Genomic DNA, 10485 nt, shown 5'->3' with positions numbered 1-10485 from the left:
AATGTTTCGTCTCGTGGTGGGGTACATACAAACTCAAATTAAGGATGTGTTTTACTCAGCGTTTTACCCCCGGGTATCGAAACGATGTGGCTACCGCCAATGCCGGTGGAGTGCAATATTTTTGAAAATTTTTTAATGACGCAGCTGCTTCCTAATAGAAGCCACACATTCTTGGAAAGTTTCTAAAGTGTGGGCGCCTTTCTGACCACCTATGCCGCCAGTGGCTTAGTTTTGGCTGCTAGAGTTAATGCGTCTGCTGTTGCCTTTGAGTACGACAGCAACGAACATGTGCGGTTGTCATAAATTTAACGCCAAAAGAGCATTTTAAGCACGATGCTAGCAACAATTCAGTCCAGTAAGGCTTCTAATTACGCTCATGGAACAAGTTTTTGTTTTACAAGTCTGATGTACATATGTAGAAATGTACAAGGAAAACAGTAACTTTACTTACGTGCTTGAATATATGAGTTGGAGTTTATAAGTACTATTGCCGATTTCCATAACTTTTGCGATGCATGACGCAAAATAAAATGTTGGGGATGGGCAGCATTTTATTTATTTTAATATTTCCCTTGTGCCAATATTTAATGTTGTCAATGGAAATCATTTATTTAATTAAGAATTAAAACGTGACGCAACTGCTAGACAAATTAAAAGAGGATCCCAATATTGTTAAATTGTTTGGATTCGCGATGAATATTGATGAAGCTGAAAATTTTATGAAATTTAAACGTTAACTTAATTACGGATCAGAAACGTGTTTTTCGTTATCCTTGTGCCCTTATCCTCGCCTGTTCTAGTTATGTTAAAAGCTTTAATAATTTTTATAGACATCCTCCATCCTCCAGTAAATTATGTTAAGGTACATTTTTGCTGAGATTTATAGTTGAAGCATCATTTCTTAATTAAAAAATCCTACCGCTATTGGATGTCTCTGTAAAAAGTCAAATAGCTGTTACACATTAAAAACTTAAACATTTACAAAAATTTGCAACTATGCGCGGGAAGCATTCGAAAATGTACAACAACTGGGAGCGAAGACATAAATTAAAATTCATTGATTAGAAAATTGTAAATGCATGGAATTTCACAATATCATCCTGCAGCAATCTCCCAATTTGCATAATTGCTAACGAAAGCGCCAAACGCAGAAAAAATCCGGATACTGGCCTGATGTCAGTTTTGCCGGCCGACTGCTGGCCAACACTTTCTCAGGGAAATGCGAGGAGCTATATAAATGAAAAACTAAGCGACGCGCTTTTGCTTATGACCTTCGCGGGGGGGGGGGGGGGGGGTATGAAATGTATTCACGTTTTAGCTGAGTCCAGCTACCCAACCATGTACTACCTCTTTATATCCTTGTAGAGGGTATTTGCTTATGACCTTCTCGGGTGGGGGGGGGGGGGGGGGGGGGGGGGGGGTATGAAATGTATTCACGTTTTAGCTGAGTCCAGCTACCCAACCATGTACTACCTCTTGGGGTATGAAATGTATTCACGTTTTAGCTGAGTCCAGCTACCCAACCATGTACTACCTCTTTATATCCTTGTAGAGGGTATTTTAATTTCGTCACTAAAACTGTAAAATATTGAAAGAGATATTTAACTCAATTAAGAGCATTTGGATCTGTGTTAGTAAAACCAATTTCGTCTGTCCGATTCTATGAAGCTATCTGCTAAGTATTTTTCAGAACTAAGATTAGAACAGTGTTCTAATTTGAAAGGGTATTTAATCATCAGCATGGCGAAGAAATCGAATCTTTTCTGATTTTAATTAAGAAAAAAAAAAAAGAATAGAAATACATATTTTTACACATATTAAACAATTGTTGCCATATTTTCTTACATTAAGCATGTTATATGCACATAAATGTTCTATTTGAAAAGTTCTCTGATAAACTAATATTTGTTTTGTTTGGTTTAGCAGTTGGAAGCATTTAGCACAGCGCAGTGTCATCTTCATAAAAATATATTACCTGAAGCGTATGCATTGAGAGTCCGAAACGGGACTGCGCGTGTCCGTAAATATTTAACCCCATGGAGTATTATGATACACACTTGCTTGCAATTTTTGCACTTTAACCTCAAAAACAAAATCGTGGGCCACTTGTAGCCGCAGCAGGCAGTCTGTTATATGAAACGCGAAAGGTCAAATTTGGGCTGCTGTCCATGTTTTATGGATATTTTCGTTTTGCGCTTCATGTTGTGCAGCACTGCTTTTAATTGCTTTACATTTTGTTGCATGTTTTCCAGTGTGTGCTCGTGTGTGGACGTGCGTTTTTTTGTGTGAGTGGTTGGTAATGAAGACCATTCTCAGTCTGCAAATTAACTGGCACACTCGGAGCGCTTTTAAATGCATAGTGTGGCTCATTATACCCCCCAAAGCATCGCCAAGCATATTTAGCATTATTGTCGTACAACGAAAACAGAGTAACAGTATGGAGATAAACGGGAGCGTCAGAAGGCATGAATGTGGGTGCAGGCAAAAGCAATTTCGGACAAACGGCTTTTTATACTGTATATTGTATATTGCATTTGTGTAAAATCCAAATGTATTTAACAGGCAAAAGGAAGTATCTCCGACCCCATAAAGTAAATATATTCTTGATCAGCATCAATAGCCGAGTCGATCTAGCAATGTCCGTCTGTCTGTCCATCCGTCCGTCCGTCCGTCCGTCCGTCCGTCCGTCCGTCCGTCCGTATGTATGAACGCAAGGATCTTAGAACCTATAAGAGCTAGAGACTTGAAAATTAGATGTAGATGCTCCTAGTGCCTGTGCAGATCGAGTTTGTTTTCGATAATCGATAACTTACGCCGTTTCCAAGCAATCAATAAAAATCGATATCGATATCCTGTTTTTTGGGCAATTTCGGTAAATAATAAAAGCTAGAGTCACGAAACATGATCTGTTGCTTCTAAAATAGAATATATATATGCATTTGATGTTGGAAGAAGAGGGTTAAGGGTATTCCCTAGTCGGGAGCTCCCGACTAGAACCTCTTAGTTATTATCTCTTTAATAAGCATAAATGGTTATTAATAATAAAGTTTAGAACAGAACAGCTTTTTAACATGATGCAGTGTAGAAACAATATTTTTTATTAATTCAGCTCGACTAGGAAATAGGCTGCATCCAACTCCAAACTACCAAAAACACACGTGTAAGTGTCTACAAGCATATACGACAAATACCAATCACTAAATGCTTTGTGATTCTGTGACCCTTTTTTCTTTTTCCCCATTGCTCATATAGGTGTATAAACGAACGGAGTGACTTGATGTTGAAAGAGATATTCTTGCTTGAGTATAAATATTTACTTTACAGTATTCGGCTTTTACCTGAGCAATACCCAGGCTTTAAAGCTTTTCTTAAGCTTTAGAAAAATTGTCCGCACCGCCTCTTCATTGTATTCTTTCCTTATTTTTACAAAATAAAAGAAAGCACGAACATTTTATGCGAAGTGCTATACATTTAGATAATTTCTTTCAGAGAAAATTATTTATTTAGATTCCATCATTTTTGGGAGCATAATTACGCTAATTTATGGCGTATTACTGCGTAAATTTGATTTCTATATATATTTCTTAGCAATTTATAAAAATATAAGTGTATTTTTGTAATTCTATTGAGAACTAAGAAGTACAATCCTTGTATCTTAGAAATATATTCATAGTTACAGTTAATTTTTATTGGGAAGACTTATTAATCACTAAAGAAAGTAAAATTTCGGCCTAATTTAGGCCTTTTTCCTTGGCCTAATTTAGGCCAAAACTTATTGTCCGTCAATTCAACTAGCTTTACATAAACATATACAAACATATCGAGCGTACTGAAACAAAAGTTAGCTTACAGTTCCTAAAACTAAAAAATAATTGACTATATACAAATAGAAATGAGTATACACACTTTTTTCCACAATCGACAAACTTGACCACTTACTTAATACGGTTGAGATCTTCAGATAAAATATAAATATTTGACAAACAATCTCATTTAAAGATTAAATACTCAAATAAACTGAATATCATAATTTTCGAAATCATTTAGAATCGGAATATTCTCTTGAAAATTTGTAACAGGACTCTTCGGCCTCTTCGCACTGGGGGACTCAAATGCATCTGTTAGATACTTTCGCACATATTCAAACGATACGAACTCATTTAATTGACATTTATTTGCACCTGAATTAAAAACAGTCCCAACATTTTGCAGTTCGCTAGGTACCGCTGTAGAATTTAGCAATTGTTCAAGATCGTTAAATTTATTAATATTTTCGTTGTTGCAGCAATTATAGTTGTTGGCTATGTAATTATTGCTGTTAATGCTGCAAGTGCTCAATGTATTCCTTTCCATCACAGCATATGTGTTTACACACTCGCTTTCACCTTTGCTACCAAAATAGCTAAAGCCATCATTTGTTGCCGTTGCTGCAGTTTCAACTACTGTATTGTATCTATGTACCTGGCTTTCACGGCCAGCTACTTTCGTGGCTGTCGTCCCGGATTGGCTTTGTTCAACAATGCAATTTGACAACTCATTAAATTTTATTGAATTGTTATTAGATGGAACATTGTCATTACTGCAGGGGTTGCGGTTTTCGGTAGACGGAGTTGATACTATTTCCGTTAACCTTTGCATAAGTATGTCCTTATTGTGTACATCATTTTGCATCAGATGCGCTGCCTCACTGCAGCTACTGCTGCGCTGCGGACGTTGCTCACATGAACCTAACGGTTCCCTCAAGGATACAGCCGATTCCGAATTGCGGCGTGTCTTGACCGCTTTTTTGGTAGAGGGAGTAAGCGTTCCACTGGCAGACTTGCGGCGCATTTGTCCGTGATTCTTTACATGTTTTCGAAGACTTGAGGGGTCCGTGTAACGCTTGGTGCAACCCGGTAGCTGACAGGCATATGGCTTCTGTTGAGTAGGGAACATAGATAAAGGATAGTTATATTATTTTGTTTTCCAATGCAATTAATCATCAATCAATTTATTTGGCAATGGTGTTAAAAAGGAACAAAATGTCCAACTCATTAGCACCCACCGAGCGAAGCATCTAGCCCTTTTCTATGTAAAATGTTTCGAAAATGCAATGTATTTTATTCTGGCAGCGTCCAGGGCGAACACTAGCATGCCTAGTTGCCACAGAGCAGGCATAAGGGCAACCAAAACCATTAAAACATATTTCTCGCGATCAAAGTTGTGTGGGTCTGATTGGCTGCCACTCATTGCATGGAGCATTAAAGCAGCTTAAGCCTTGGTGTAACACGTTTCGCTTATTCAATTTCTCCATCGACATTTGAAACTTCAGTGAGCTTTGCCGGGCCTCTTATGTTGGCTATGACGTTATAATTCTTTGTCGTGAGTGCTGGACCTATTGCTACTGTCGCTGCTATTTTCGTTGGGCACAACACAAATACACGTAAAAACCATAAATCAATCAGGCAAATGTGCACATGTCATAGAGGCAACGGCACCAGCGACAGTCACATCAGCTTCCCCTGAGAAGCAGCGAACATTTTTAGAAAACAGAACTCTTAGTTGCCGCGCCGCTATATTTTCCCGCGTACGTAAGCTTAAACACTACAACATGACTTAAACTTTAGGCTGCGTTTAAATTGGACTGCGATGGCTAGGCGACCAATGCCACGGGCTCTTTAATTTCCTTTGACACGAGGAGCAAATTGCTTCTACAGCATACGCACACACCGCCATATATATATACAAAAACATCCAGAGAGACGAATACTCACCGTATCGTAGTGTGTTCTTTGATGTTTCGCACGATCCGAGCTATTGCTGAACGCTTTGAGGCAACCTTTATATTGACAGCCATAAGGCCGCTCGCCTGTGTGCGAACGCTGATGAATTTTCAAATTTTCCAAACGTGAAAATGCTTTATTGCATCCCGGAAACTGTAATGAAAAGTGATAAAATTGCATTATTGAATGCTACTATTACTAGGCGCAGGAAATTGCGAACTCTTAGCACGCATATATCAGATAGAGCACCCTGCTGCTGGAAAGCAAATTCTCGCAATTCAGGGAGCATAGGTATGGCAAAAACTGAACTGTTAGGCAAATTTATTCTAATTGGCTTGCATCCAGCCACTGATGTGTTGGATGTTGAAAGTCGCGGCACAGCCAGACAGCCAAACATGGAGCAATGTCATGATTGTCATTGACAGTTCTATTTCAAGTGGCTTAAAAAGGGTTCGTAGCAACTCTGCCAGATGCCTTGCTTGCTTAATGATGTTTGTAATAAATAAAAACTCGTGTAGGATAAAAATATATAACGCCCCTATGACATACTGGCAAACTAGATTTGTTAGTTTTTTTCTTTTTTGTCATTGACAGTCTATTAATGCAAACAACAATATTTATAAATTTAGGCTACAAACGAGAAAAAAGTTTTTCAACCAAACTCTCAAATATTGTACTGAAAGAAGTGAAGTATTCTGTATTTAACGGGTAAAATGCCAAATTGTTAACTCACCGGACACTTATTGGGCTTTTCACCGCTATGTACTCGCATGTGTATGAGGAGCTTGTATCGCGCATTGAAGGGCTTGTACCGTCTTGGGCAGTTCAGCCAGAAACAAGAAAAGTCTTCTCCCTTGCGGACATCGACGTGACACTTTTCAATGTGCTCTACAAAAACATGCTGGTGCCGGAACTCCATATTGCATGCAGTCCAGCGGCATATAAGCGAAACGGGCTGCTCAGTTTCACTGTCCACTAAGTCTGAATAGTTGAGCCTCCTTTCGCTCTCGGCTGGCGGGGCAAACACCTCGTCCATGTCATCCTCCTCCTTGTCATCGTCGTCGTCGCTGCCGCCAGTGGCTAGCAGTTGGTCATCAGCATTTGATGTTTCAACTCTTGAAACTGGAAAATGTTCTCCTGTAAAATTAGACCTGTCAACTGACACTGAGCTCAACTGATGTTGTGGCTGCTGTTCGTCAAGGACCAGCGCGGCGTTAAGTTCATCCAGTTCATCAATTGTCCAAATAACTTTGTGTTCACGGTTTGGTTTCTTAATAGTGTGTTCAATATTATGTTGAAAATTTTCGGGCGAAAATTCATTTGAATAGTCATAGATTACACCTTGTAACGTCTCCGCACTGTTGTACAGATTGGAGAAGTCGTCATAATTATTGCACATGGGTGTGCACTTTGGTGTACCGAAAGTTGAGTTCATTGACGGCAACTTCTTTTGCGTTTGCTCTACTTTCACTTGCGACAGCTGTTGCTCGTAAATATTGCATAATTTTGGTGACGATTCTTGAGCTGCCTCTGGCGAAGATAATTCACTGAGGTTGAAATTCAACCAAGCATCTAAATGTGGCGAAGAGCACGGTGATTGATTTTTTGACTGGCAATTAACTTCGTCATAGTTAAAATAATCTGTATCCTGATTAAGTGACTCAGGTGGCTCCACCTGTGTTGGCAGGACCCCTAATTGAGTGATTTGGGCACTGCAAGGTGTATACGGGGTTTGTGGCACCTGCATTAATCCATCGAGTTCGGCGTATGCGCTCCCGCTGTCGCTTGTTAGTCGAGCAATATCCTCCGGCTCAAAGCGAAAGACGTCTTCACGGTTTAGCTGGGTGTACTGACCCTGCTGATAGGGCATGCCTCTTTGATCCGAGGAAGCACACACAATATCATCCCTATCCTGTTCAGGCCCTGTGTGGTTAGTGTAGTCACTAAAAGCGGAATTGGGCGTGTCGGTGGTGAAGGAGGGGTGTGAGAAGTCCGGAAACTGCAATTCGGCGCATGTAAAATTGGTATTGTTTACGCTCCCAGAGAAAGTTACTTTTGTCGCCTGAAAGCCATCGTGATCACTTCTGATACTAGCACTTAATGGTGGCGACATAAAGGAATCGTAGCAACCGTTTTCATTGAATGTCTTATTTAACGTCGCCTTGTTTTTACCGAACATATCTTCGCAGTGGGTAGGAATGGTCAGTGGAAGCTGCTGCGACTTCATTGTGGAAGACATTTAGATTTTTTAATGTATATAGATGTGCCAGGTTGAGTCGCTGTCACATTAGCACTACCGGCAAATTACACACATTTAAAAGACGCCACACTTTTGATGAAAAAACTGTCTGTCTCAATGGCTCGGCCAATTGCCAAATTCGACGACGAGCACGGGAAATCCCAAAACAGGGCAACACAAACGCACGCACACGAACGCTGAAGTGTTCTATTTCAATAATATTGTACTGATTTGTATTTCTTGTGATGTTCACGCCACCGCGTTGTGTCTGACAATAACCCGCAGTTCAGTGGCTGCACGATATTTAAATGCCCGGAACGAAACATAGGTCCTGAGCTGGGGCTCTGCTCCCGACTCTGCCGCTGCGACACCCTGTCATGATCGGTGGTAGTTGTATTTATAATACTCTTGGATTTTCTCCTTTATAAGAACATGTGCGTCTGTTTCTGCTGCAATACTTTTCGTAATTTCCTCTCCTTTCCTTTATTCCCGGCGTGATGTTCCCTGATCAGCACACGAGTATAAAGAAGTTGTGCGTCGTATAGTTCTGAGCGGATAGGAAATTTGCTGGATTGTTGCATATGTGCATAAAACGTAAATATTCATTACTAACGAAAAACAACAAGTAATGAAGAGGATTACTCTAAACTGTGTGCATTTATATTTACACTTCCAACTGAGCGCGTGACCGGAGACCTTTTTTCAGCGCACCACTGCAACGGTCTTGGCACAGGCACATATGGTGCCAGTCTGTTTTAGGTTCCAATTCCTCGCCCCCACCGGAGTGTAGCAGATAGACGGTGAGCGTTTGTCGAATGCTTTAGCACTATTTTTTATTACAACATAATATTTTGTCTCTTCAGGCACCGCCAGAGCATAAAAAATACAGTGAGACTATGAGCTAAATTTATTAAGGCAACTCATTTCCGAACAACTATTTCATCTGCGGCATGAGGCAAAAATCCACAGACACAGACTCATGACAATCGGAAAGACTGTTGATGCTGATCACTTTGGCCTGTCCCTGGCCTCAAGTGCATGCGGCTTCTCCTCTTCACTTCAGATGCAACTGTTACTGCAAGTGTATGCATGCATATGCATAACTTTACGATATTTTTTTTGCTATTTTTAGTTCTTTATCCAGCTGAGCAAACGGCCTGACAATATGTTTTTAATTTGCGATACGAAAATGCATTTTCCGCACTATTTTTGCAAACTGCAAAAAATGTTTCATTATTATTCTATTAAGAATCTTTAAACAAACCAGTTTCCTAATAATCGAATAGAGTTTAATTGTTATAAAATCTGGCAACGTGACTGTGGGTTAGGTAGTTCGGAAATCTAACAGGGCTAGAATAGCCTCTGCATATCCAAATCTGTCAATACATGCACGTGAACTTAGATTAGTACATCCCATTGTATTTAATTGAAATTTATGTTTTGGCAAACAACGCATTTTGGCACACGCTTTGTGGCCAATAACAGCTGTTTGCCCCACTAGTTCGCATTAAGTCCATTCAGAAACGCTTAACACTCAACATATAAACACTTGAATATTTGTCATTTATATGCATGCTCATGGGATACCAATGCGAAAAAAATTTGGCACATGCCCAAAACCAAACTGTAGGCATTTTTACGGATTTGCTTGTTCTGTTTCCCCCGAAGTGCGACAACTTACATCATTGTTAAAATTAGTGGCCGTTTTGACGTCGCTGCGGACCAGTAGAACTACTTGTGTAAAAGATGCGGCTAAGGTAAGCACTTGTGCCTTCGTCTCTGAAATGATCTCATTTTATTTTAATTCCCTTGCAGAGGGTGTATAGCTTTATCAAGAAATGTATTCTGCAATGAAAAAGACATTGCCAACTCTGTAAAGTATATGTATTCTTAATCAATCATACGATCTCAGCTAGTACAGTAATGTCTATCTGTCTGTTTCAGTTTAATAACTATCTTAATAAAACTTAACAATTCTTCCACTAACATATTGGCATGAAGGGTATTTCATGTTTGGCAACCTGATAAAAACTGTTTCTTCTTTTAGAAAATGACGCACGATGAAGTCTGCATTTATTGAGAAAAAAGTAACTGTTTTCGCTACAAAATATTTGTTTAATTATGCGACTAGCCTGTAAAAGATATAATACAGTTCCAGAATATATGAAACACAGCCACAAAATTTGTAATTTAGACAGTGACTCTCCTAGTCTGGGACTGAGCCTCCTATCGAGTTCTATTCAATATTAAGGAGTAATAGGTATTATTTTAATTTCTTTTAAAATTAATTAATTTGAGCAGTATGGGGGTGGGGTATACTTGCAAATTAAAATATATGAATAAATGTTTTTGTTAAAAGTGCTCGACTAAAGATATCCTTTGCGCAGATAATAAATAATAAATTTAATTTTCATATGTATAATTGTATAAATAATAAGTAAGAGTGCTCTGTCGGCCTTTCTTTTACATTGAATACATCAACAC

At 39.2% G+C, this 10485-nt stretch overlaps 1 protein-coding gene and 1 long non-coding RNA gene across 3 annotated transcripts; one reads left to right on the top strand and one right to left on the bottom strand.

Annotated features, from left to right (window-relative positions):
• Positions 1–3493: 3493 nt before the first annotated feature.
• lmd (lame duck) lies at positions 3494–8001 on the bottom strand. 2 transcript variants are annotated; one of them, XM_002058320.4, is made up of 3 exons: positions 6496–8001; positions 5754–5915; positions 3494–4917 (listed from the first exon to the last, which is right to left on the bottom strand). In XM_002058320.4, exons 1-3 carry the CDS (start codon positions 7999–8001, stop codon positions 4009–4011), a joined length of 2577 nt encoding a protein of 858 aa, XP_002058356.1. In that variant the 3' UTR covers positions 3494–4008. The 2 variants fall into 2 exon arrangements, 1 of the variants encoding a protein (XP_002058356.1); XR_011416134.1 differs by lacking the exon at positions 3494–4917 and having other exon boundaries at positions 6072–8001.
• On the top strand, positions 6376–10448 carry LOC116650143 (uncharacterized). Its single transcript, XR_004303135.2, has 3 exons — positions 6376–6470; positions 8514–8801; positions 8865–10448. It is a non-coding gene; the product is annotated as an uncharacterized lncRNA (long non-coding RNA).
• The last annotated feature ends 37 nt before the right edge of the window (positions 10449–10485 follow it).

The sequence above is a fragment of the Drosophila virilis genome, chromosome 2 (assembly GCF_030788295.1).
Source record: "Drosophila virilis strain 15010-1051.87 chromosome 2, Dvir_AGI_RSII-ME, whole genome shotgun sequence".
NCBI lineage: Eukaryota > Metazoa > Arthropoda > Insecta > Diptera > Drosophilidae > Drosophila > Drosophila virilis.
The sequence above is the reverse complement of the archived record's forward strand: the minus strand, read 5'-3'. Positions and strand labels throughout refer to the sequence as shown.

Excerpts from the sequence above, each read along its gene's own strand:
- lmd (XM_002058320.4), bottom strand. The coding sequence starts at position 8,001 with ATGTCTTCCACAATGAAGTCGCAGCAGCTTCCACTGACCATTCCTACC. Across the intron at positions 5,916-6,495 it reads AAAAGCCCAATAAGTGTCCG|TTTCCGGGATGCAATAAAGC; the intron begins GTGAGTTAACAA and ends TTTTCATTACAG. Across the intron at positions 4,918-5,753 it reads AAAGAACACACTACGATACG|AAGCCATATGCCTGTCAGCT; the intron begins GTGAGTATTCGT and ends CCTACTCAACAG.